The sequence below is a fragment of the Hylobates moloch genome, unplaced genomic scaffold (assembly GCF_009828535.3).
Source record: "Hylobates moloch isolate HMO894 unplaced genomic scaffold, HMol_V3 SCAFFOLD_10, whole genome shotgun sequence".
NCBI classification, from domain to species: Eukaryota; Metazoa; Chordata; class Mammalia; order Primates; family Hylobatidae; genus Hylobates; species Hylobates moloch.
In genome coordinates, this window is record NW_026652285.1 from 56,679,846 (window position 1) to 56,707,392 (window position 27,547).

At 41.1% G+C, this 27,547-nt stretch overlaps 1 protein-coding gene across 4 annotated transcripts in view; it reads right to left on the reverse strand.

Moving 5' to 3' along the window:
- Nucleotides 1–5,360, reverse strand: part of FRMD3 (FERM domain containing 3) — a 296,450-nt gene extending 291,090 nt beyond the window's left edge. For all 4 annotated transcript variants that reach the window (XR_004249840.2, XM_032164377.2, XM_058445800.1 and 1 more), the window contains exon 1: nucleotides 4,934–5,360. Coding sequence is in view for 3 of the 4 variants with exons in the window: in XM_032164377.2 (XP_032020268.1) it covers nucleotides 4,934–5,080 (147 nt within the window). In the remaining variant the exon portion in view is untranslated. The remainder of the gene's footprint in view (nucleotides 1–4,933) is intronic.
- Nucleotides 5,361–27,547: the final 22,187 nt, after the last annotated feature.

Genomic DNA, 27,547 nt, shown 5'->3' on the forward strand with positions numbered 1-27,547 from the left:
CTCCAGAGATGAAAGAGCTCTGGATTTTGAGTCAAAGGACCTGGGTTCTGATCCACTTATTTGCTTGGTTACCCAAATTGCTAACCTCTCTGAATCTCATTTTCCATATCTAGTAATACAATATTGAGATAATACTCAGTAACACAATAACATCCATAAAATGGAGATAATGGATAGTTATGAAATTCATATGAGATAATATGTACACTACCACGTTGTCAACAGCAATGCTTCATTAAATGTAATTTATCTAGTCAATAATAAAACCACAGACTTTTTAAACTGTAGCATCCATCTAACCAAATTCTTTTGTTTTACAAAAGAAAAGAAAATTGACTCTAAATCTCAAATGACTCACTCAAGATCACACAGCTGGTTGGTAACATAACTAAACCACACATCTGATTCCCGATCCAGTGCTGGCATGCTACCTTCATGTTGACAGGTAATGAGTTAGATTAAATATTGGGAAGGTTAGCACTCATCCATTCAATTGATGTTTAACGTGCACATATTATACTATATAGAATAGTAGGCACTATTCTAAGTATCAGGGACTCTGTGGTGAACATCAAAATGTTCCTACTCTTGTGAATTTAACAGTCTAGAAAGGAAATTATTCAATCTACATCGATATTTATTGTGTTCCTACTGTATGCAAAGCACTATGCTAGGATTTTTAGTCAAATACAAATACAAATTTTCAGCCAATTCCAACTATGTCAGCCACGTTTACCACATTTACTTATTCCAAAGTACGAATAATGTCAAAAATCTATGTAACCCAAAAAAGTCAGTATTAAAAATGGCAAGTTCATTAGCAAGAGTTGTGAATAACAATGCCGGTATCTAAAGAAAAAAAAGTAGATAGAAGATGGCTAGGACTTCACTCTAATTGAAGTAGCAAGGCTGAATGAAGGGTTAGAGTCAAACCTCATCCTCCTACAAAATCCAGACTTCAAGGGTTGGCTCAATTGGAAAAGCCCAATAAGGAGCATTCAGCAACTCCTTCCCTTCCCCAGGCCTCTGTCTTGTAACCCAAACTCCCCTTTACTCCCTGTCTATTTGGAATTCCTCTATCTTCCATCCTACCTGAACATTCACAAGCAAATGATATGAAGGGACAGCATCCCAGACCCTGTGAAAAGAGACAGAAGCCAGTGACTTCCACATCTCTTATTGGAACCGTCCACCAGTCAGCTGAGACTGGACCACTAGGTTGTGTGTTTGAAAGTTTTCATTGGCCAAATACTACCAAAATTATATGATTTGGAAAAGGATTATTTAAAAGCTGTTATTTTTCAAAAGCTCTTTCCTATCCTCTATGTGGTGGTAAACGCAAAGATCCTAGGGGGTGGGGAGGTAACAAGGAGAATACTCTGCCTTCTCCCCTTGTGGAAGGCACACTGAAGAGGCACAAAACACATGCCCTTTCACCATCACACCCTCTAATCAGAGCACAACCAGGCAATTCTTCCTTAGTTTCTGGCTTGGTTCATCTTTTGATGCATAGGCATAATTTGGGGCTACTACTGTCTGAAATATAAGGACACAGTGTATCAAACCTAACAAAGCATTTATGCATATAGTTTCCTTAAAGGCAAATACCATGTTTCTGGGGGGTGGAAATGGCTCCCAATGACATTTGGATTGTGGGATTCCAATCAGCTCTGGGATGCCAGCCTCCCTGGAAGACTCAGGACACATTAAGTTTGCAAACTGGCAAAGAGGGTCGCTTTGTCCATTCAGATCATGAATCCCAACTGGTCTTCAGTCACTGGTTTAAACTCCCCTACCTTGGATTTACCTCTTTCCATGTCTGGAAATTTCATTGAAACTTCAGCTATTTTAACTATGGGGTAATATGTCAAAGACATACATAAGCTTTGGATCCAGACAATTCCGGATTTGAATTCCAGCTGCTCATTCTCTTTTTAGAGACGTGGGCTTGAACAAGTCACTTAAGTTATTAGCTTCTCAGTTTTCTTACCCAAAAGAAGGGAATAATACCTACTCAAAGTTTGGTGGTAGAGATCAGACATAATGAGTGGAAAAGGCTGACTCATGAGAGATGCTCAAGAAATGGCACCTAGAGCTATTCACATTGTCTCAAGCAATAGTCCTGAAGGTTTCTATCATCCCTTGCATCTACCATGTGTGGCCACTCTCCAGCACCTTGCTAGAGAAACCTGTTTGAGTGGCTCATTTTTCTTTCAATCTGGAATGCTTACCTACTAGAGAACACAGACTAATGAGCTCCCAAGGATGTGTGGCTTGAGTTTCCCCCACTTATTTTGGGGCTCCATAGGCAGCACTCCTGTAGTGAACAGGAGTGAACAACTGACACGTGTCCAAGAGCTCCTGCTCCTCCTGCAGAGCCTCTAGATCAAGCTCATCCAACCCATGGCCCAGGACAGCTTTGGATGCGGCCCAACAGAAATTCATAAACTTTCTTAAAACATTGAGACTTTTTGTGATTTTTTTTTTTTAGCTCATCAGCTATCGTTAGTGTTAGTGTATTTTATGTGTGGCCCAAGACAAAGCTTCTTCTTCCAATGTGGCCCAGGGAAGCCAGAAAATTGGACACCCCTGCTCCAGAGCCAGGCAGACACCAGGGATGAGAGCTCCTAACGCAGACAGGCAGATGTGGGCTACGGAGAGAGGGTGATATTCTGTGACAGTATATACAATCCTTTAACTTTGTAGTTCTATAGAAGGAAGGAAGCAAACACAGATGGATTCACCCAGAACAAGTGCCAGTGATTCCAAATGGTTTTGTTTCGCATTGGTTTTTTATCCTTTTGTTATCACTCTAAGCAAATGGGAAGTCTTTGTAACCTGATACCTGGAAGGGCAATTTCAATTCCTGGTCTGGAGTACTCTAGGAAAGTGTGAGGTCCAAAGTTATCCAAATAAAATATTTTAATTCATTTTAATTGGTTAAATAATAATCCTAATTTGGGGGCAGAAAGGGCAGAAAAAGACAAATCACAAAATGAAACATCATAATTTTTTAAAAATCAGTGCCCAAGCCAACATTTTGAAACATAACATTTTAACCTCTTTGGCACTAGTTGGGTCATAAGCACTGGAGTTTTTCAAACTGTTGTTAAGACTGGCTACAATTTATTGTTTCTCAAAACACAAGACAACAAATACATGTCCTCTGGGGAATATTTATTATTCTAAGGAAGACTTCATCCTGAGGAAGAGGGAAAAAAATGTCAACACCAAGTGGTACAGGGCAGAAGAGGGCTGAGAGACAGAGGAGAACTCAACAGCCTCTCTCCCTGACAGCCCCTCCATCATCTACACATTCATTATGGGTTAAAGGACCTGTACACCCACTTTAGGACTTAAAGCAAAGTGCACAGTCCACACTCTCTGGATCACAAGACTATTAGTACATGCCAGATGCTTCTGTGCGACCGTTGTGGCAGTAGAAACGCTGCCTATCCTGCTAATCCTTTTATTATTAAGTTTAGCAGTGCTGCTTAGCTCAGAATGAAATTCAAGCTCCTCCAGAAAATTCAATGGGAGCCTACTTTCTTGGGAGATCATGGGGCATCACATTCCTACCTTGACACTTGTCCGGCTGTCAGGTTACAAATTAATTGCAACTGCCCCCAACATGTCACACACTCCCACTAACAAAAATTAAATAAAAATAAAACAGGGAAAGTCCTTTCATTCCTTCATGGTTTGCACAGCCTAGAGGCTGATTCCTACTCTGGGAGATGCTGCCCCACTCACCTCCCACTGACATAGGTGGTGTGCCCTGTATTTCACTAAAAAAAAAAAAAAAAAAAAAAAAAAGCTCCTTCCCAGAGCCTCAAGACTCGACTAGGGTAGGTGAGAAAGGAAATCCCAGAGATAAATGGTTAAATAGATTTAGAAGTCAGAAGTTTATTGTGCTGAGCCCTGACACAACCTTTCCTGATTGTGTGTGCACCGAGTGGGGCATCTTTGGGGTCCTGGAAGAGGGGCTCCCACCTGCCTACATACTCACCCACCACAAATATGCACACGCACACGCACACCTTTGCACCTCAAACTAGCTCTCCTGACAGCCCAGAGGCACTTACTACCCGAGGATAGGGCTGCCAGCAAAGCTGCCTTCACCCAAACAACTCGCCTTCTCCTCCAACTTGTGCGACAGTGAATGTCCACCAAGATTCCACGGGGCTGTTTTTCCCAGGACCCAGGTTCCTGCTGGGCTCCCCACTTGCTGGCCTCACAATCCCTTTTCCTTTCTCCGAAACACTCAGATTTCACACATTCCTTTCGAGGTAGCTCCTGTCCGACGCAGCGCGCGCTCCATCCCTCAAGGCTGGCGCCCAGGGCAGCCCGGCCTCTCTCACTCTGGGGAAACTTCGCCACCGCCCCGCGCGGAAAACTAAAGACCACCGGCGGAGGGTGAGGGGGACCGACACGGAGCGGAAAGCAGGTTCCGGGACTGAGGGCGTCTCCGGAGCCTGGGCGCGGGAGAGAGAAAATGAGTGAACCCGGCTGATGCATGCCTTCTCCACGTGGAGGAAGGGAGGAAATACCAGTAGGAGACATGCAGGTGCCCCTCTCAGCCCTCGGAGCTCCCATCTCCTGGCGGAGTAGGGCCCAGAGGGGCCAGAGTCCCTCCGGAGGCAGCTGCCCCGCGCCCCTAGCCTGGGCGCAGTGAGACGCGCACGCAGGATGCACGCGAGGGGAAGGAGACTGGGCGCGGATAACGCGTGCCTGGCGCTTGCAGAGCACAATGCCCCCCCACGCCAGGATAAGGCCCCCCAGCCTCAGAGAATTGAGGTATCGAAATCCGGCTTTCTAGCAGTCCCCCAATCCCCTCCGGGAGTGGGTTCCTTGTTCTCGCATACCCACCGCAAAGGCCCCCCGCCCCTGCTCCTGGCGTGTGCCCCGCGCCCTCGCCCGGTTCCACGCGCACCTGGATGTGGCAGGAGATCTCCGAGTCGTCCAGCAGCCGGATGGTGCATTTCATCTCCTGGCTGAGCGATTTAATGCTGGAGCTCCGAAAGTGGATCATTTTCATGGTCCTCCTGCCTCTCGGCACACAGTGGCAGGAGGCGAACATGCACCGCGGCCGGGGGGAGCGAGCGGGAGGCTCAGGGCCGGCGCTGTGCTCGCCTGCGCCGACACACACGCTCGCACGCACTGTCCGGGACACCTGGGCGCGGCTCAGCCCCGGGACATCGGCAGCGTCGGGCGCCTGCGGACACACATGCCCAGCGGCCGGGGCGCGGCGGGCGGGTCCCTCCCTCTGTTCGCTCGCCTCCGCCTCGCCCCCTCCTTTCCCCGCCTCCTTCTGTCGCGCGCGCTCGTGCGCCTCCCTCTGCCCGGGCTCGCTCGCTGAGGATGCCCAGAGCCTGAGACCCCCGGCGGGCTCGCGACGCACTCACTCCCACGCGCGCCGAGCAGCTGAAGGAGGAGGCGGAGGGATGGCTGGCGAGGCTGGCCTGGGTGCCCTGGTGGTGGCCTGCTCAGTCGCAGCCGCCGCTGCGTCAAGCTGGGCCCGACTGCCTTCCTCAGCCTCACCGCCTCCTCCCTCCCCTGGCCGCTGTCGCTCGGGCTCCCGGTCGTGCTCGTCCCGGCCCCGGCTCCCCAACGCGCTCGACAGCGCCCTGCTATGCTCAGCTCCAGGGACCTGGAGCGGGAAGGGGACGGAGAGCGATCCTGACCCACACCGCCAGGGGGATTCCGCCTCGGGAAAGGATTGTTGGGCCCAGGGCGAGTGACAGAGAGAGAGTGACAGCCCTGACACGGCTACACCAGGAATACCGCTAATAGTAAAAATCTCTGGTACTCATGGAGATTGTTTAAGCCATTGTTTTATTTAATGCTAGCTAGGACTCAGTCTCTTTCTCCAAAAAAGAGCCTTCCATGTGCAAATCCTCCTTTAAATCTCCCAACATCTTTGTGTGATCTTTGGTAGCATACCTTTGACCCGAGCAAGAGGGATACGTTCCTATCCTACTCCCCTGCTTTACAGACCTCCTCCAGCTCCCGGTTGCTCAGGAATTAAGAGGTCTAATGGCAAAGCGGATGTGCCCCATCCCGTTTTAGTCCAATCTCTGGGTATTGAGGACTCTGGAATTCCCCACGCGCCTCCAGGGTGTTGAAGGTAGGAGGTATCCTGCCTCTCTGTTGTCCCCAAGGTGGCTAGAGCCACTGTGTCAGGTACTGTAGGCCCGAGAGTGGCCAGGGGCAGCTGTTGAGTCAGGGGTATGGAGCTTGAATGTGAGCACTAGAATGTCCAGGAGCTGGGAGAGATGGAGGTCCTCTCACCCTGCCGCTCTTGCCGAAGCAGAACAGGTCATTAGGAAGGAACATTTGTTGGAAGAGGAGGTGTTGACCAGCTGTCAGCTTTTTCAAGGTTTGTGCCTGCATAGAGTCCCCTCATCCAAAGATATGCCCTTGTCCTGGGGGTCAAGAAGGAGTGGCACACAAATTTTACCTGCCCTGGACAGTCTGGTGGGCCATATATTCTCTAGGACACCTAGTGGGGTTGGCTGAGGTTTGGGGGAGTCTGCATTGCATTTGGACTTCCCTCTCTGCCTGCTCCTGCCTCCTCTCCCTGTTGATCACTAATAAATACCATACAGGACAAACTCAGTCTCAGTATCTGCTCCTGGAAATTCCAAATTGCAGCAATTTGTCAAGATAGGAGGATAGAGAATGTTTTATGTAGCACTCAGTAGCTGACTATTGGCTTATAAATATTTAGATGATAGTATGGGGCATTCATGTATGCTCTTGAGCTGGGCCCTTCAAATGTTAGGGCAGAGCCTGATGGAGAGGTCACTATTGAGGGTATGGGAAGATGTGGGTTTCATTCTTGCCCCAGCTACTGGCTAATCCTGGGGATCTTTGAAAAGTCTCTCCATTTCTTTTCTCATTTCAAAGGAGAGAACACCTGTTCATCCCACAGGTGGCTGGGAAGCTGGGATGAGACCAGGTCAGTGGAGAACATCTTACAGCTGTAATCTGTAAATCCCCATATGCACATATGAGGTGGCAGGGATGGGACCTGTCCCAAGTTGAAAACTGGATCATCTCTGCTAGCCAAAAGAGCAGACAGCCCAGAGATCAAAGAAAAGTCACCAGCCAACACAGTCCATGCTTTTTTTTAAGACCACACACACACTTGTCCATCCTATTATAGTGACCGTTAGCCTCCAAAAGAGTCATATCAATACCCAAAAATTGTTACCCCAAATTTCAAGGAAGCAAAATACGACCAACAAGGACAGTAGGGAAAAATACAGAATAAAGATAACCCCAGTGGGACTGTAAGAAACAGAATTTTGAAGAAATGAGAAGAACCTGAGATTGGTTGTCTGGCCTGATTAGGAATAAAGGCTGAGATTCAACTAGTATGAAAATACGGGCTCTGGAAGCACTTGGCATGACAGCTAGGTAAATTACCAAGTATGGTCACCTGGATTGAACTACCCACTGAAGACAAGGCTCTGGGAAACCAAGTGGCCATTGTTAACAATAATACTAATAATATGAAGATTAGGAAGAACTCAAAGAATGAACTCAAGGGATGAGTTTAAAACTGGACCACTTAAAGAAAAGTAGTGATGCACTAAGTCCTAAATTCTCAGCTTACGACTTTTAAACAGCTGTATTTTTACAAACAACAGAGCTCAAATCATATTTGTTAATTGAGCCACAAGGCCAAAACTGAAAAACCAAATTCACAATTTCATCTACAAATTGCCAAATTACAAAGTCAATTGAATTATCGGCCTGACAAGATTTTATAATTATCAGCAGGAAAGAGTGGGAATCTGGGAATAAGAATAGGACTATAAAAGAAAACTTGAATGATTCCTAGTCACTCAAGCCCCCAAACTCCCTTCGCAGCAGAAGCACGCCCTCTTCCTTATGTAACGAGGCTGTTCCTGCTTTGTTTGAAGATCCTCTTCGGAACTCACTTAAGGCAGTTACCTTGGAAAGGGAAGCCGATCTCCTCCCACCCCTCTCCCACAACCTCTGACTACTCTCACTCTTAATACTTGAACCAGATTCAGTCACACCCTAGGAGACCAACTATAAAGTCAACCCCAAGAAGAGAAAGAATTGCAAGATTCTGCTAATTTACATTGAAGAGTATATGTGTGAATAAATCTGAATCTGTCCATTTGAATTCACTTCCCAATGACTCTGGTTTCAATGTACTATCTAAATTGACTAACTGACTTCTGGACTCAGCTAAATGAAGATGAGAAAAAGGAAATTCCCTGGTACATGTACAGGAAAAGATCCAAAGAATCAAGGAGATGGAAATATTGCAGTGTATTTCCACATGTGGCCAGCTTACCTCTCTTTAACTGTGTCCCCTGAGGGGGCATCCACCAAGATTTCCAAAGAATCAAGGAGATGGAAATATTGCAGTGTATTTCCACATGTGGCCAGCTTACCTCTCTTTAACTGTGTCCCCTGAGGGGGCATCCACCAAGATTTTCAAAGAATCATTGGTGAAGGAAGGACTGCCATCTTTGAAAAGCACCAAAGTGGCTGTTCTTTGTGGCAAGAGATGGTTGTGAAAGACACTGCAGTCAAAAGGAGCTCCCTGACTTAAATGGGAAGGATGAGAGCCTGGGCTGGCAGAAGACAAATAGTGGTGCATGACTTAACCCTCAGTGCCAGGGAGGGCTTGGTACAATCATAAGCAGTGGTACCCAAGTAGACTTCAGAGTGGTGTGACTCATAGGGATTTTGCTGGTGGCCAAGCATCCAACTAGGACTCAATTTGATCTGTAGGACAAACAAGATTTCTGGGCCAGGTGAACAAAGGCCAGGCTAAAATCCCCCTACAAATATTCCCAAATCTGAACCTGTCCCCCAAAGACAACCAGAAACATCTTTTTATTTATTATTATTGTTATTATTATTATTATTATTATTACAGATTGGGTCCCACTATGTTGCTCAGGCTGATCTCGAACTTTTGGCCCCAATCAATCCTCCTGCTTGAGCCTCCCAAGTAGCTGGGATGACAGGCAACAAACAGAGGACATTTGAGTATAGGAAAGGTGGCTCCACTTGAGACATTAGAATGTCAGCCATAGCAGTGGCTGCAAGTCCAGTTCTTACTAAAGAAGTGGCAATGGGTGAGATTAATTAGTGTCTCATGCTCAGTGATAGTAACTGATATTCTTTACCAAAAAATATGCCTAACCAATGGGTTATAACACTTTGGTAAGCCACAAATAGATAACAGGTGGCCTGGCCACAAAAGATTGATGGTTGTAAATATTGCATCTTGAATTTTTTCATTTTAAGCACTTTTATAACCATTAAAATTGATAACTTAAAAAGAAATATTTAGGTATAAATCTAACAAAATATGCACAAGATCTTTATGAGGAAAACTACAAGACTCTGGTGAAAGAAATCAAAGAACTAAATAAATGGAGAGCTATTCCATGTTCATGGATAGGAAGACTCAATACTGTTAAGATGTCAGGTCTTCCCAAATTGATCTATACGTTAAGTGCAACCCAAGTCAAAACCTGAGCTAGTTATTTTGTGGATATCAGCAAACTTTTTTTAAAGTTTATATGGAAAGGCAAAAACCCAGAGTAGCTAACACAATACTGAAGAAAAACAAAGTCAGATGACTGATATTACCTGACTTTAAGACTTAAAACCAAAGTGATCAAGGCAGTATGGTACTGGCAAAAGAATAAACAAATTGATCAGTGGAACAAAATAGAAAGGGACCAGAAAGAAACCCACACAAATACAGTCAATTGATATTTGACAAAGAAGCAAAGTCAGTCCAATGGAGAAAGGATAATCTTTTTGACAAATGGTGCTGGAAAAACTAGACAATCACATGCAAAAAAAATGAGTTTAGACATAGACCACACACTGTTCACAAATTTTAAGTCAAAATAAATCATTGACTCACATGTAAACAATAAAACTTCTAGAAGATAACATGAGGGAAAATTTAGGTAATCTTCAGTTTGGTGATAAAAATCACCAAACATCAACACATCAAAAGCATAAGTTGGACTCAGTTAAAATGTAAAACTTTTAGGGCAGTTTCAAGATGGCTGACTGGAGACACTGATCACCCAATCTCCCCAAAAAAGAAGAACCAAAGTTAGAGGTGAATAATCATGACTCAAAAGATTAAGAGACGAGTGCCAAGGCCTATTGGAAAATTCACAGGCAGAAGCTAGGGCACAGAAAGAAGGAGGAGGCAAGAGTTTGGCAGAAATTGAATCCTGAAGGACTCGGTTTCCCATGGAAAGGGTAAGTGGGGATGTTTTGGGTTCCCCTCGCCCCTGTGACAGATTGCTGGTTTCCAAACTGTTGAAGAGCTCCTCTGCCCTCACAAGCTCATGCATTGGTGTGGGCGGCAATTTGGGAATTTCTTGAGGGCATTGCACTGGGCTGTCAGCAACCCCCAAATTTGAGCTATGGTAGCGGGCACCACACTCGGTGTGCATCCATTGTGGGACTCTATCCTGCCCAGGGAATCTCAGTTCTTGTGTCTCCACATCACCAAATCCCCTGCAGACATCTCTCAGCACCCACTGAGATTGTGGCACCCACATGGGGCCAGCTGGACCCAGGAGAGCTGAGGGTCTGACCCTCAGGGCATGCTGTTCCAAGGAAAAGGCAGAGTGCAGCATGCCAAGGGAACACCTGTTAGGACAAAAGAAACCATAGAGTGTGCTCTCCTATTCCTGAGAGCTCCCCACTTCTGTGCTGAAAGTGACTGCACTCCTTTCAACAGCGACATGGGCACTGTGCTTGGCTCTGTGGGTGAAGAGCGTGGTTCTGCCATAGCAGCCAGGTGGCCCCAGTGCTTGGGCCTGGTAATGGAGATGAAGCCTCCTACTCCCCGCATAGCTGCTGCTGCCAGGGTTTGGCTTAAGCATACCTGTAGACAGCCATTCCAGGGCTACTAAGGATGATTGCATCCTTATTGGCAATGTCCCCACTGGGCCCTAGATTGTACAAAAGACAGGGCCCCTCCACCTCTGTACAGACAGTGGCAGCATTCCTGCAGCAAGAACAGCTGAGCCATAAAGCTGTCTATTTTGGGCTGAGGGAAGAGGCTCCACACCAAAGCCATTTCAGCAGAGAGCCACAGGAAAGGCATTGTCCATGTCTCTCAGCTACATTGTGGCCTAAAGATAGACAGAAGTGTCTGTCTGAACTGAGTCATGAGCCTTGGGACAGAAGCATGATAGGGAAGAAGACTGCGTTTCTGCACCATGGAGCTGGTGCAGCCCCCTGACCCCCTGAGGAGACCTTTGTGCATTTCACCAGAAGCTCCCCTAAGCACCCCATCAGGGCTTGTGCTTGTGCTTGGCATTGGGTTATCCAAGAACAAGCCTGGTGGTCCAGCTTGACTCAGCTTTGTCCACTCCCCAACCCAGGGCTGAGCAGGAAACTCAGAGAACGGTGTATTCCACAGGCCAGATAATCGCCTGTGACAACACAGAGCTTATCCCAGTTGAAAAAAAAGATCAAGTATATACCCATCTGCGTCTGCCATAGAAGCTCTTACCTTCAAGTGCCACCTACTGGTCTGGAAGTCAAACTGCACAACCTAATACAAATTTGGCTGACTCAGTGTACAGCACTAGGGACCGAGATAAGTCTCTGAAGACCTCTATCTCCGTCTCTACAGGAGACTGAGAGCCTACTCACATTCCCAGTACACCACTACTACAATCAGCATTTGAGAAAACCACCATACTAACGTTATCTATAACCAAGGAATTCATACAGAGCCTTGGCACCCTGAAAGCACCAAGAAGCAAAGCCAAACAGTCCTATTCAACATACATTACAGTCATCCTCAAAGAAGAAATAAAAAGTCTTGTCCAAACAAAAGTAAATTCAAAAATAAGAAGTGACACCTCAGAATAAGAAAGGACAAACACAACAATTCCAGCAGCATGAAAAAAAGAGTGTGTTATGACAACCTCAAAGGATCACACTAGATATCTAACAATGGATCCTAACCAAAATGAAAATTCCAAAATGCCAGATAAAGAATTAAAAATATAGATTGTAAGGAAGCTCAATGAGATCCAAGAGAAAGTTGAAAAACAACATAAGGAAATCAGAAAACAATTCAAGGTATGAATGAAAAATTTACTAAGGAAAATGATTTAAAAAATAAAAGAACATCTGGAAATGAAACACTCATTGAAGCAATTACAAAATACAGTTGAAAGCTTTAACAATAGATTAGACCAAGAGGAAGAAAGAATTTCAGAGCTCGATGACAGGTCTTTGGAAGTAACCCAATCTGACAAAAATACAGAGAAAATAACTTTTTTTTTTTTTTGAGATGGAGTCTCGCTCTTTCGCCCAGGCTGGAGTGCAGTGGTGCGATCTCAGCTCACTGCAAGATCCGCCTCCTGGGTTCATGCCATTCTCCTGCCTCAGCCTCCCAAGTAGCTAGGACTACAAGCGCCCACCACCACACCCGGCTAATTTTTTGTATTTTTAGTAGAGATGCGGTTTCACTATGTTAGCCAGGATGGTCTTGATCTCCTGACCTCATGATCCGCCTGCCTCGGCCTCCCAAAGTGCTAGGATTACAGGTGTGAGCCACCACACCTGGCTGAGAAAATAATTTTTTAAATGAACAAAGCCTTTGAGAAATATGGTATTATAAACCATCCAAACCTGTAAGTCATAGGTATCCCTGAGGGAGAAGAAGAAAACTTTAAAAGTTTGGAAAACCTATTTGAGGGAATAATTGAGGAAAACTTTACTTGTCTTGCTAGAGATTTACACATCTAGATACAAGAAGCTCAAAGAACTCCTAGGAGATATATTGCAAGACAAACATCACCAAGGTGTATAGTCACCAGACTATCCAAAGTCAACATGAAGAAAAAGAATCCTAATAGCAGCAAGAGAAAACTGTCTAATCACCTGTAAAGGAAATCCCATCACACTAACAGCAGACTTCTCATCAGAAACCTTACCAGACAGAAGAGATAAGGGTCCTATTTTCAGTCTTCCAAAAAAAAAAAAAAGCCAGGCATGGTGGTTCACACCTGTAATCCCAGCACTTTGGGAGGCCGAGGTGGGTGGATCACTTGAGATCAGGAGTTTGAGACCAGCCTGGACAACATTGTGAAACGCCGTCTCTACCAAAAATACAAAAATTAGCCAGGCATGGTGGTGAGCCCCTATAATCCCGGTTACATAGGAGGCTGAGGCATGAAAGTCACTTGAACCCAGGAGGCAGAGGTTGCAGTGAGTCAAGATTGTGCCACTGCACTCCACCCTGGGTGACAGAGCAAGACTGCGTCTCAAAAAACAAAACAAAACAAAAAAACTGTCAGCCAACAATTCTATATCCTGCAAAATTAAGCTTCATAAATGAAGGAGAAATAAACTATTTCCCAGACAAGCAAACACTAAGGGAATTTGATGCCACTAGACTGGCTCTATAAGAAATGTCAAAGAAGTTCTAAACATAGAGACAAAATGTCTTCATCATAAAAACACATAAAAAGTATAAAACTCACAAGTTGTATAAAACAATTACACAGTTGAGACTACAAAGCAACTAGGTAACAATTAACATTATGACAGGAACAAAGCTTCAAATATCAATATTAACCTTGAATGTAAATAAAATAAATGTTCCACTCCTGGTCAACATGGTGGAACCCCATCTCTACTAAAAATACAAAAATTACCTGGGTGTGGTGGTGCATGCCTGTATCCCAGCTACTTGGGAGGCTGAAGCATGGGAATCGCTTGAACTCAGGAGGCGGAGGTTGCACTGAGCCAAGATTGTGCCACTGCACTCCAGCCTAGCAACAGAGTGAGACTCTGTCTCAAAAAAAAAAAAAGAAAGAAAGAAAAGAAAAAAAAAAAGAGTATAGATTGGTGAAATGGATTTTTGAAAAAAAAAAAAAGATCCAACAATATGTTGCTCACAAGAAACCCATCTAACTGGTAAATAAATTTAAAGACTCAAGGTAAAGGCATGGAAAAAGACATTCCCTGCAAATGGAAATCAAAAGCAGACTGGGATAGCTATACTTATATTCGATAAAACACACTTTAAATCAACAACAATAAAACAAGTTCATTATTATAGAATCAATATTTTAGGGCAACTTTAAATCAATATTTTAAGTCACTTTAAATCAACAGTTAAAAAAAGACAAAGAAGGTCATTATTATTATGTAATTATTACATAGTTATACATAATGATCATATAATTATTATATAATGACCTTTGTCATTATATAATGTAATATAACCAAAAAAGGTCATTATGATTATATAATATTATATATAATTATTATATAACCATTATCTAATTACCTCCTTTGTCTTTTTTTTACTGTTGTTGATTTAAAGTGTCTGAAAGTATTGATTTAAAGTGTCTGAAAGTATTGATTTAAAGTTGTCTTTTTTTACTGTTTGTCCCTATCATTATAAAATAAAGTGATCAATTCATCAAGAAGATATAAAAATTCTAAATATATATGCCCCCAACAATGGAATTCTCAGATTCATAAAAACAAATATTACTAGACCTAAAAAAAGAAGTATACAGCAATGCAATAATAGTGAGAGACTTCAACAATCCACTGACATCACTGGACAGATTATTGAGGCAGAAAATCAACAAAGAAACTCTGGACTTAAATCAGACTCTAGATTAAATGGACCTAACAGACATTTATACAACATTCTACCCAACAACTGCAAAACACACATTTTTTTCCCATCTGCACATGAATGATTCTTCAAAATAGACCATACTTGAAGCCACAAAACAAGTCACGATAAATTTTTAAAAATCAAAATTATATCACTTCTCAGTCTTTTGGCTAAGATCAAGTGTAAAAATCGAAATTATATCAAATATCTTCTCAGACCACAGTGGAATAAAACTAGAAATCAATACCAAAGCAGATATGCTGATGGCAAATAAGTATATGAAACAATACTCAACATCATATCTCATTACAGAATTGCAAATTAAAACAACAATGAGATACTGCAACACACCAGTTAGATGGATAAGAGCCAAAACTGACATTGACAATACCAAATGCTAGTGAGAACGTGGAGCAGAAGAACTCTCATTCATCACTGGTGGAAATGTAAAATGGTACAGCCACTTTGAAAGACAGTTTGGTAGTTTCTTACGAAACTAAACATAAGCTTAGCATATAATGTAGTACCTGTGCAACTAGGTATTCATGCAAATGAGCTGAAAACATTTTTGTCCATACAAAAACCTGCACTCAGATATTTATAGCAGCTTTATTCATAATTGCCAAAAATTAGAAGCAACCAATATGTCCTTTAATAGGTGAAATGGATACATGAACTGTGGTATCTCCGTACAATGGGATAATACTCAATGATTAAAAGAAATGAGCTATCAAGTCATGAAGAGACATGGAAGAACATTAAATGCATATCACTAAGTGAAAGAAGCCAATATGAAAAGGCTACAGAATATATTATTAAAATTGTATAACATGCTAGGAAAGGCAAAACTATGCAAACAGCAGTAAAAAGATTAGTAATTACCATGAGCTCAGGAGAGTGGGTGAGATGAATAGGTAGAGTACATTTTCAGAATAGTGAAACTATTATTCTGTATAATACTCCAGTGGTGAATACCTAACATTATGCATTTGTCAAAACCCATAGAACTGTGCAACATACATAGTGAACCCTAATATAAACTATAGGCTTCTGTTAATAATAATGTGTCTATATTTTGTCATCCATCATAACAAGTATACCACACTCATGCAAGGTGTTAAAATAGAGGAAACTGAGGAAACGGGTAGGATACTGGAAACTCTTTGTACATTCTGCACAATTTTTCTGTAAACCTAAAAATGCTCTAAAAAATAGTCTATTGTCTGGTCTGAGTACAGTAGTATTTACAACTAGTTGATCACAATCTGTTACAGATTTCTTTTTCTTATTTTAAGCTTGAGGGTACATGTGAAAGTTTGTTACATAGATAATCATGTGTCATGAGGATTTGTTGTACGTACTACTACATGCCCAAGTACTAAGCCCAGTACCCAATAGTTGTGTTTTCTGCCCTTTTCCCTCCTCTTAACCTGCCCCCTCAAGAAGACCCCAGTATCTTTTGTTTCCCTCTTTGTGTTCATAAGTTCTTATCATTTAGCTCCCACTTGTAAGTGAGACCATGTGGTATTTGGTTTTCTGTTCCTGCATTAGTTTGCAAAGGATGATAGCCTCCAACTCCATCCATATTCTTGTAAAATATACGATATTGTTCTTTTTTATGACTGCATAATATTCCATGGTGTGTATATTCCACATTTTGTTTATCTAGTTTGTCACTGATGGGCATTTAGGTTGATTCCATGTCTTTGCTATTGTGAACAGTACTGCCACGAATATTTGTGTACATGTGTCTTTATGGTAGAATGCTTTATATTCTTCTGGGTATACACCCAGTAATAGGATTGCTGTGTTGAATGGTAGCTTTTAGCTCTTTGAGGGATCACTATACTGCTTCTCACAATGGTTAAACTAATTTACACTCCCACCAACAGCATATAAGAGTTTCCTTTTCTTTGCAACCTTGCCAGCATCAGTTATTTTTTGACTTTTTAATAATAGCCATTTTGACTGGTGTGAGATGGTATCTCATTGTGCTTTTGATTTGCATTTGTCAAATGATCAGTGATATTGAGCATTTTCTTCATATGCTTGTAGGCCACATATATGTCTTCTTTCAAGAAGTGTCTGTTCATGTCTTTTGCCCACTTTTTAATAGGGTTTTTTTTTCTTGTAAATTTGTTTAAGTTCCTTATAGATGCTGGATATTAGACCTTTGTCAGATGCATAGTTTGCAAATATTTTCTCCCATTCTGTAAGCTGTCTGTTTATTCTGTTGATAGTTTGTTTTGCTGTGCAGAAGCTCTAAAGTTTAATTAGGTCTCATTTGTCAATTTTTACTTTTGTTGCAATTGCTTTTGGCATCTTCATCATTAAATCTTTGCCCATTCCTATGTCTGGGATAGTATTGCCTAGGTTGTCTTCCAGGATTTTTATAGTTTTGGGTTTTACATTTAAGTCTTTATTTTATCTTGAGTTGACATTTAGATATGATGTAAGGAATGGGTCCAGCTTCAATCTTCTGCATATGGCTAGCCAGTTATCCCAAAACCATTTATTGAATAGGAAGTCTTTTCCCCATTGTTTATGTCAGCTTTGTCAAAGATCAGACGGTCATAGATGTGTGGCCTTATTTCTGGGCTCTCTATTCTGTTCCATTGGTCTATGTCCCTGTTTTTATACCTGTACTATGCTGTTTTGGTCACTGTAGACTTGTAGTATACTTTGAAATCAGGTAACACGATTCCCCCACCTTTGTTCTTTCTGCTTAGGATTGCCTTGGCTATTTGGGCTCTTTTTTGGTTCCATATAAATTTTTAAGTAATTTTTCTAGTTCTGTGAAGAATGTCACTGGTATTTCGATAGAAATAGTATTAAATCTGTAAATTGCTTTGGGCAGTATAGCCATTTTAGTGATGTTGATTCTTCCTATCCATGAACATGGGATGTTTTTCCACTTGTTTGCATCTTCTCTGATTACTTCGAGCAGTGTTTTGTAATTCTCATTGTAGAGATCTTTCACCTCCCTAGTTAGCTGTAGTCCTAGGTAGTGTGTGCGTGTATGTGCATTCATATGTGAATTGTGAATGTAATTGCCTTTCTGATTTGGCTCTCAGTTTGGTTGTTTATGGTGTATACGAATGCTAGTGATTTCTGTACATTGATTTTGTATCCTGGAATTTTGCTGAAGTTGTTTGTCAGCTGAAGGAGATTTTGGGACAAGACTATGGGGTTTTCTAGATATAGAATCATATTGCCTGCAAAAGGAAATAGTTTGACTTCCTCTCTTCCTATTTGTACATCCTTTATTTCTTTCTCTTGCCTGATTGCTCTGGCTAGAACTTCCAATACTATGTTGAATAGAAGTGGTGAGAGAGGGCATCCTTCTCTTGTGCTGGTTTTCAAGGGGAATGCTTCCAGCTTTTGCCCATTCCATATAATGTTGGCTGAGTGTTTGTCATAGATGGATCTATTACTTTGGGGTATGTTCTTTCAATACTTAGTTTATTGAGAGTTTTTAACATGAAGCGATGCTGAATTTTATCAAAAGCCTTTCCTGCATCTATTAAGATAATCATATGGTTTTTGTTTTAGTTCTGTTTATGTGATGAATCACATTTACTGATTGTTGTATGTTGAGCCAACCTTGCATCCTGGGGATGAAGCCTACTTGATCATGGTGGATTCGCTTTTTGATGTGCAGCTGGATTTGGTTTGCAAGCATTTTCTTGAAGATTTTTGTATCAATGTATACCAAGGATATTGGCCTGAAGTTTTCTTTTTTTGTTGTGTCTCTGCCAGGTTTTGATATTAAAGTGACACTGGCCTCACAGAATGAGTTGGGGAGAAGTCCCTCCTCCTCAATTTTTTGGAATAGTTTCTGTAGGAATGGTACCACCTCTTCTTTGTATATCTAGTAGAATTCAGCTGTGAATCCATCAGGTCCCAAGCTTTTTTTGCTTGATAGGCTATTATTACTGATTCCATTTTGGAGCTTGTTATTGGTCTATTCAGGGAATCAATTTCTTCCTGGCTCAGTCTTGGGAAGGTGTATGTGTCCAGGAATTTATCTTTCTCTTCTAGATTTTCTAGTTTGTGTGCATAGAGGTGTTTATAGTAGTTTCTGAGGGTTGTTTTTATTTCTGTGGGGTCAGTAGTAACAGTCCCTTTGTCATTTCTAATTGTGTTTATTTGGATCTTCTCTCTTTTCTTCTTAATTAGTCTAGCTAGCAGCCTATTTCATTGATTTTTTTCCAAAAAAAAAAAAAAAACTCCGGGATTCACTGATCTTTTGAATGGTTTTTCGTGTCTCAATTTCCTTCAGCTAAGCTCTGATTTTTGTTATTTCTTGTCTTCTGCTAGCTTTGAAGTTGATTTGTTCTTGCTTCTTCAATTCTTTCAGTTGTGAGGTTAGGTTGTTACTTTGAGATCTTTCTAATTTTTTGATTTTGGACATTTAGTGCTATGAATTTTACTGTTAACACTGCCTTAGCTGTGTCCCACAGATTCTGGTATGCTGTATCTTTGTTCTCATTATCTTCAAAGAACTTCTTGATTTCTGCCTTAATTTCATTATTTACCCAAAAGTAATTCAGGGGCTTGTTGTTTAATTTCCATGTAATTGTATGGTTTTGAGAAATTTTCCTTGTGTTGATCTTTATTTTTATTGCACTGTGGTCTGACAGTGTGTTTGGTATAATTTTGGTCCTTTTACATTTGTTGAGGATTGTTTTATGTCCAATTATGTGGTCAATTTAAGAGTATGTGTCATGTGGCAATGTGAAGAATATATATTCTGTTGTTTTGGGATGAAGACTTCTATAAAGGTCTATCAGATCCATTTGGTCCAATGTTCACTTTAGGTCCTGAATATCTTTGTTACTTTTCTGCCTCAATCTATTACTGTCAGTAGAGTGTTGAAGTCTCCCACTATTATTTTGCAGGAGTCTCTGTATCTTTGTAGATCTCTATGAACTTGCTTTAGGAATCTGGGTGCTCCTATGTTGGGTACATATATATCACATATATTTAGGATAGTTAGGCCTTCTTGTTGTATTGAACCTTTTGCCATTATGTAATGCCTTTCTTTGTCTTTTTTATCTTTATTAGTTTGAAAACTATTTTTCTGAAATAAGGATTGCAACTTCTGCTTTTTTCTGTTTTCCATTTGCTCGGTAGATTTTCCTCCATCCCTTTATTTTGAGCCTATTAGTGTCATTTTGGGTGAGATGGGTCTCTTGAAGACAGCATACCATTGGATCTTGCTTTTTATTATTATTATTATTATTATTCAGCTTGTCACTCTAGTTTTTAAGCGGGACAATTAACCCATTTACATTCAAGGTTAGCATTGACATGTGTGGATTTGATCCTGCCATTATGCTATTAGCTGGCTGTCATGTTGGCTTGTTAGTGTGGCTGCTTTACAGTTACTCTGGTCTGTATGTTTTTGTATTAGCTAGTAGCAGTTTTTCCTTTCTATATTTAGTGCTCCTTTCAAGATCTCTTATAAGGCAGGTCTGGTGATAATGAATTCCCTCAAGATTTGCTTATCTGAAAAGGATCTTATTTTTCCTTCACATAAGAAGCTTAGTTTGGCTGAATATGAAATTCTTAGTTGAAGATATTTTTCTTTAAGAATGTTGAATATAGATCCCCAATCTCTTCTGGCTTGTAGGGTTTCAGCTGAAAGATCAGCTGTTAACCTCATGGGGTTCCCTTTATAGGGGACCTACACTTTCTCTCTAGCTGCCTTTAACATTCTTTCTCTCATTTCGACCTTGGAAAATCTGAAGATTATGTGTCTTGGAGATGATCTTCTTGTGTAGAAGAAGGTGCCCTTTCAGAGGTGCCTATGATTCATAAATTTGGCCTCTTTACATAATCCCCATACTTCTTTGAGGTTTTGTTCATCATCTCTTTTTTCCCTTTATTTGAGTCTGATTGTCTTATTTCAGAGAACCAGTCTTCAAGTTCTGAGATTCTTTCCCCAGCTTGGTTTATTCTGCTGCTAATACTTGTGATGGCATTGTGAAATTCTTGTGTTATTCAGGTCTGTCAGACCCATTAGGATCTCTTTATACCAGCTATTTTGTCCTTCAGCTCCTGTACCACTTTATTGTGATTTCTGTTTTCCTTGGGTTGGGTTTTCTCATCTTCCTGAATCTCAATGATATTTGTTCCTATCCATATTCTGAGTTCTATTTCTGTCATTACAGCCAGTTCAGCCTGGTTAAGAACTCCTGTTGGAGAACTGGTATGGTCATCTGGAGGACATACAACATTCTGGCCATTTGAGTTACTGGAGTTCTTGCATCGGTTCTTTCTCATCTCTGCATGTGGGTGTTCCTTTAACTACAGTGTAGATTAAGTACAGTCAATAGACCTCTTTTCTGAATGTTTTCACTGGGCCAAGGTTTTGTGTAGTGGCTTTATTTGAAGCTGACTTCTTATCTCTAGTTTCATAGGGGGTTATATTTTTGAGGTATTTTTGGTTTTGAAGCTTTGGGGTGTGATCCAGCAAATAACACTTAGGCTCATTGGTCAGTTTGTAGACTCTTGCTTAATTGTGTGGCTTCCCTATGTTTCCTCACAGTTGCAACTGTGTTCCCTCTCAGTGCTCTGAAAGTGTGGGTTCCTCTCCACCTTGAGTACTGGCTGTAATCACAACTTAGCATTCGTCAGCTGCTCACTGCAGCTCTGGTGTGATCTCAGTGTTTATGTTCCTTTCCCAGCTAAGAGGCAGCAGAGGAAGAGATCTTAGTAGTGGTTGTGGCCAAGGGTCATTTGCTTGACTCCTGGGGGCTCCACCCCAGAGAGATGCTGGTCAGCAATTGCTCAATGCAGTCAGCACAAAAGGAATGGTTTGTGCTGTGGGCCCAAGCCAATGGTTCCTTGTCTGGTGACAAGCCATGGAGGGTGTGTGGGACCCATGGGAGACAGACTGGCCTCCTCCTCTTGGGTCAACTGCAGCTTGATGGAGATGCAGCTAAGACACTTAAAGTCTTTGCTCCTTCGTTAGTCTGAGGGTGGCAAGGGCAGTTCCACTGCAGAAGCAGTGGAAGAGAGGCTTTTGGTTGCCTCCAGAGGCTCTGTCCAAGGAGTTGCTGAACTGGTACTGGCTTGGTAGCTCTGGTGGCGGGTGGCTGGAGGCCCAGGCCTGGAGGACCTGCCTGGTGAGGAGATAGGGGATCAGGCACCCACGTCACAGTCTGGTCACTTTTCTGTAGAGCTACTGTGGTATGTTTGGGGCCCACTCCAGTCCCCAGCCACCTGGGATTTTCTAGAACTTGGAGGTATCACAAGTGAATGCTACAAAACGACAAAGATAGCAGGCAGCCTGTCCCTCCCTCTGGGGGCTTTGTCCCAGGGAGGTACAAACCTTTTGCTGGCCCAAAGCCATCTATAAGAAATGGCTGCAGACCCCAGTTAAGAGGTCCCATCCAGTGAGGAGGAATGAGATTAGGACCCAGTTAAAAAAACAATCTGGCCACGTTTTGATAGAGCAGCTGTGCTGGGCTGAGGGTCCACTTTAGCCCCCAGCACCTCAGACACTCCAAAGCCCAAAGACTGGAATGGCTAAGTCACTCAAACAGCAAAGATGGCGGCCCACCCCCCTCTCTGGGAATGCTGTCCTGGGGGAATTAAGATCGCTGTTGGCTGGAGAGCTTGGGTGGGAGTGGCTGAAGGCCCCATTTGGGAGGTCCTACCCAGTGAGGGGGAATGGGATCAGGCACCCATTTAAAGCAGCAGTCTGGCCAAATTTGGTAGAGCACCTGTGCTGTGCTGGGGTACCCCTTCAACCTGGGTCAGCTCAGACTCTCCAAAGCCCGAAGGCTGGAATAGCTAAGGTGCCCAAACAGCAAAGATGGCAGCCTGCCCCTCCCCCTAGGAGCTCCTTCTCAGGGAGGCACGATGCCACTACTGGTAACCAGCTGGAGTTCCAAACCAGTGGGTCTTATCTTGTGAAGTGTCATGGAATTAGGGCCTGCAAGCTATTACTGCTCAGCCCCCTGGATTCAGCCTCTTTCCTATGGGTAGGTACAGGAATCTAACCTCCCACTTTGCTGGAGCTGCAGCTACTTTTTCAGGAAAGCCCAAGTATCTAAGGCTCCAGGGTCTCCAGGCATGCCTGAGCAGCTGCTCTGCCAAGACTCCACATAGCTCTGTCAGACTGAGGACTGAAGGCCCTGATGGAGTGGGTTCCCAGGGAGATCTCCTGACCCAAGGGTTGCAAATTTCTGTGGGAGAAGCGTGGTTTCCCGGGATTGGTCATTCACTTCTTGGTCCAGGGAGGATCCCCTGGCTCCATGTTGCTCCCAGGTGAGCTGTTGTCTTGTCTTGCTTTTCTTCATTCTCTGTGGGTCAAATTGTTTCCTTGATTAGTCCCAATGCCCAGTGGATGTTTCCATTGAAGGTTTTGTATTTACTTGCCCCTTCTGTTCCTTTCCGTGACAACCACACACACACTAGCTACCTCAAGTCAGCCATCTTGGCCACCCCCCTACAGATTTCTTTGTTCCCTCTCCACTCTTCACTGCTTCACTAGCCTTTAAAAAAAAAAAAAAAGAAAAATGGTTTATTAAAACATAACCATTGGAAATATTTTGAACGTGATTTACATGGCCACCTTCTGTGAAATTCCTGAATTCAGCAAATATTGTTTTGGGTCATATAACTCCATGCGTTATTGACCTACAGCCCACAAACTCTTGACAATAGCCATACACATAGCACATGTGTTTGGTTTGCCCATTTGATCATCCCAATTCATCTGATGGTTAATTTAGCTATAATCTGGTTATTGTCAGAGAAATTATATTTGTCTTTCAGATGAATATAAAATATTTAGTTTTCTTTCTTAATTAATTTGCTCTTTTCACATTTTTTACTAACGTAAAAGATATTTTGGTCTTTCATTCTGGATATTATTTGCTATTAAATGACTGATTTTTTTATGAATTCTCTCCATTGTTGTTTCTCAGTTTTTAATTTGCTTTTGGAATTTTCAATTAGCCAATTTTAGATTCTTGTTAGAATTTATTTGTATTTCTAAAAATAATAATAATAAACATTACTTAATTCAACTTATTAAGAGATATTTGAGGCCCTTACAACATCAGGAGATTGGTTTTTCAAAATATTTTAGGATATATGAGGATTGTGATATTTATATTTTGTATAACTTTTTGAGATTTTTTCCTTATTGAATTAAGTAAAAATTAAAGTTTCAATATTTTTATTTTGTCTCTGAATATTTTATTCTTTAATTTTTGATATAGTTTATTTTAAAACATTCTTAAGAATGAAAATGACTTAAAAATATATTGACCAAAAGATATTCTGAAGCTATGAAGGTCTCTAGTCCCTAGGAATATTTTACATTTAAATATTTACTTTTTATGCATATTTATGAAAAGCTTTTAAATTAAATGTTAAGAACTATCAGGTTCATGAGACAGACAAAGCAATAAAAAAAAGAGTTTGAATTACCAATTAGGTAATTTATAAGGGCTGTCTCAAATTTTGATTTATCTTCCCTGATAAGTCTTCTCTTCCAAGGCATCATATTTGCAGTTATCAAATGAAGCAATGGTGCCATGCAAACTACACCGCCACCTCAGCCCTACTTCTACACATTAAACAAAAAAAATCATTTTTATGCATCTACATGCACAAAATAAGAAATAAACTTCTTTTATGATATTGGTAACAACAATACCAGAGCACTGGTTACAAAGTTATGAAAAAAAATTGCCAAAGCTAAAATGCCACACGAATGCAGAACTGTGCTTTTTATCTGCCTGCATAGAAATTGCCAACAGCCTAATTGGGACCACTGGAAGCAAAAGAAAGAGAAAGGTGTCCCCCATCAGATAATAGGATTAGCAGACACATGGATGACATTTTGTATAATGTAGAAATCACACTAACTCAGAAGATTCAGAAGATTATCAATTGATTGGTATAAGTAAAGATATGAGTAACTCTATCAATTTAGAGTACTAATTAGAAGGCCCAAAGAGAAATTATTTGTTCCAGAACCAGAGTGCTAAATCAAACTATTGCAGATGAATTATTTGAGGTAAGAAATGAAGATCTGGGGGGCAAAACAAAAAGAAATATAATGGAAATACTGCAGGGGGTTGTGCACTCAGGATTTGTTTGCAGTGTCAGGAAGATGTGAAGGCCCTGTACAACATGGATTTTATCTGAAACCCTGAGATTCAAGTAACACATGTTGTTTATTCATAGAGAAGCTCTCATATGTAAATGTTTGTCTATGGCTCTAAATTGCACATTGAATGATGAAACTAAAATGGTGAATCTAACAAAATACAAGCTCTTAGGGTCCATCTGGTTTCAGCTTTCAGTGAAGCATGAGATCAGAGTATCACTCTGTTTTTTATATCAGAATGTATTGGCATTCAAGGGAAGAGAGCTGTCAAAAATACATGCACCAAAATAAGAACTTTTTGCAAACAAATCTCACCTTGCAGATTTGTTGAAGGATAGTCTTAGCTTAAATACAGTAGCTTAACTAACATTTTTGTGCATCTGCATTTAAGTTGAAAATTAAAAATTTTTTGAATTTAAAAATGTGTAAAATGCATGCACATGTGTGTGTGCACGCGCATGCAAGTGTGCATGTGTGTGCCTGTGTATGTGAATTAACAATACTTTATTAGGGATTGAAAGCAAAATGCCAAGTTTGGAGAAATAAAGTGAAAATGGTTCACATGTGATGATTAGTCAATTTTATTAGTGAATTGTTAAGATTAGTATGCTGACATCTGTATGTGCTGAAGAAAAAAAGCTTTGACTTTACTTGTAAATACAGGCACACTTCACTTTATTGCTCTAATGGAGATATATGTGGAGACAAATGTTGTTTTCATGCCTCCTTAGACAACATCCATTCTGCCACCCATGGATCAAGGAGTAATTTAGACTTTCAAGTCTTATTATTTAAGAAATCCATTTTGTAAGGCTATTGCTGCCATAGATAGTAATTCCTCTGATGGATCTGGAACAATAAACTGAAAACTTTCTGGAAAGGATTCACCATTCTAGATGTCATTAAGAACATTTGTGATTCATGGGAGGAGGTCAAAATAGCAACATTAATAGGAATTTCAAAGAAGTTGATTTCAATCCACATGGATGACTTTGAAGAGTTCAAGACTTCAGTGGAGGAAGTAACTGCATGTGTGGAGGAAATAGCAAGAAGAACTAGAATCAGAAGTGGAGCCTGGACATTGACTGAATTACTACAATCTCATGAGAAAACTTGATTAGATGAGGAGTTGCTTCTTACAGATGAGCAATAACAACAAGAAAGTGGTTGCTTGATATGGACTTTACTTCAGGTGAGGATGCTGTGACCACTGTTGAAATGACAACAAAAAATTTAGAATGTTACATAAAGTTAGCTGATAAAGCAGTAGCAGGGTTTGAGAGGATTGACTCCAGTTTTGAAAGAAGTTGTATCATGGATTAAATGCTATCAAACAGCATCACGTACTACAGAGAAGTCTATCAAGAAAGGAAGAGTCCATTGATATGGCAAACTTTACAGTTGTCTTATTTTAAGAAATTGCCACAGCCACCCCAAGCTGTAGCAACCACCAGCAAAAAGATTATGACTCACTGAAGGCTCAGATAATCATTAGCATTTTTTAGCAATGAAGTAATTTCAATTAAGGTATGTCATTGTTTTTTAAACATAATGTTATTGTACATTTAATAGACTATAGTATTCTGTAAACATAACTTTCATATGCACTGGGAAATCAAAAAATGTGTGCAGCTTGCCTTATTGCAATATTTGCTTTATTGTGGTGGTCTGGAACCAAACCCACAATATCTCCAATGTATGCCTGCACTTGACTAGACAAAATGTAACTGTGTTAAGTTGACCCATATGTAATTGCCATTTTCTAGGTGAAGGTTGCCCTAATATTGGCAGTTCCATATGTTTCAACCTATCATTTAAAATCTATCACTATACATGACAAACTTCCGCAGGACTTGAAAGTAGCCATTTCAAGTATAAATCTTGATATCTAAAAGATGTTATATATAAATTTGTCAAAAGTCATAAAATTATACACTTTAAATGATTATATTTCTATGTATAAATTATACCTCAATAAAATAATTCAGATCATAGAAGTGAACTTGTTTCTCATTAAAAATTAAAAATATTTTATTTAGAAGTTTAATACTTCTATAAATAAATACAATATTTATTTCTTAATATCTTATATTTTATCTATCTTATTATAATCTTATAATAAGTATATACAGAGTTTTATCACTAAGTCCCATGCTGATGACCACAAATTCCTTCCAATGCATCCCCGTGTGCTTTACACATTCTATGAATGACAAGAAATGAAAAGGTTGGATGTGGCAGAGATTTCTAGCTGTCCACCAAAATACATTATCCCCTTCATTCATAAAATGTCAATTGAATTATGGTTCTGGATTATTCATACTCTCGCTGTATTAAAATTACACACCCATACCTTGGCAGTGTGAGTTTGAAGCATCTCCCAGAAGAACAGGCAGTGTATTTTCCCTGCCCTATTGATGTTGGACTTGGTAATGTGACTTGCTTTGGCCACCGGAATTTAAGTGAAAGTGACAGTGTGCTGTCACTTTCTGGGCTGAGTCTCCAGAGGCATCAAACATGTCTGCTCATTCTTGTGCACTTCTATTATAAGAAGAACATGCCCCAAAGAGACACTGCCCTTTCAGCCAGGGCCCCAGAACAAATGTACATGGAGCCAAACTAACACCCTGGCATCATGCCCAACCAACCTGTAGCCTTAATCGGAGCCTTCCAGTTCAGCTTAGGTTAGATCAGCTGAATGACAGCCAATGTGCACATTTGTG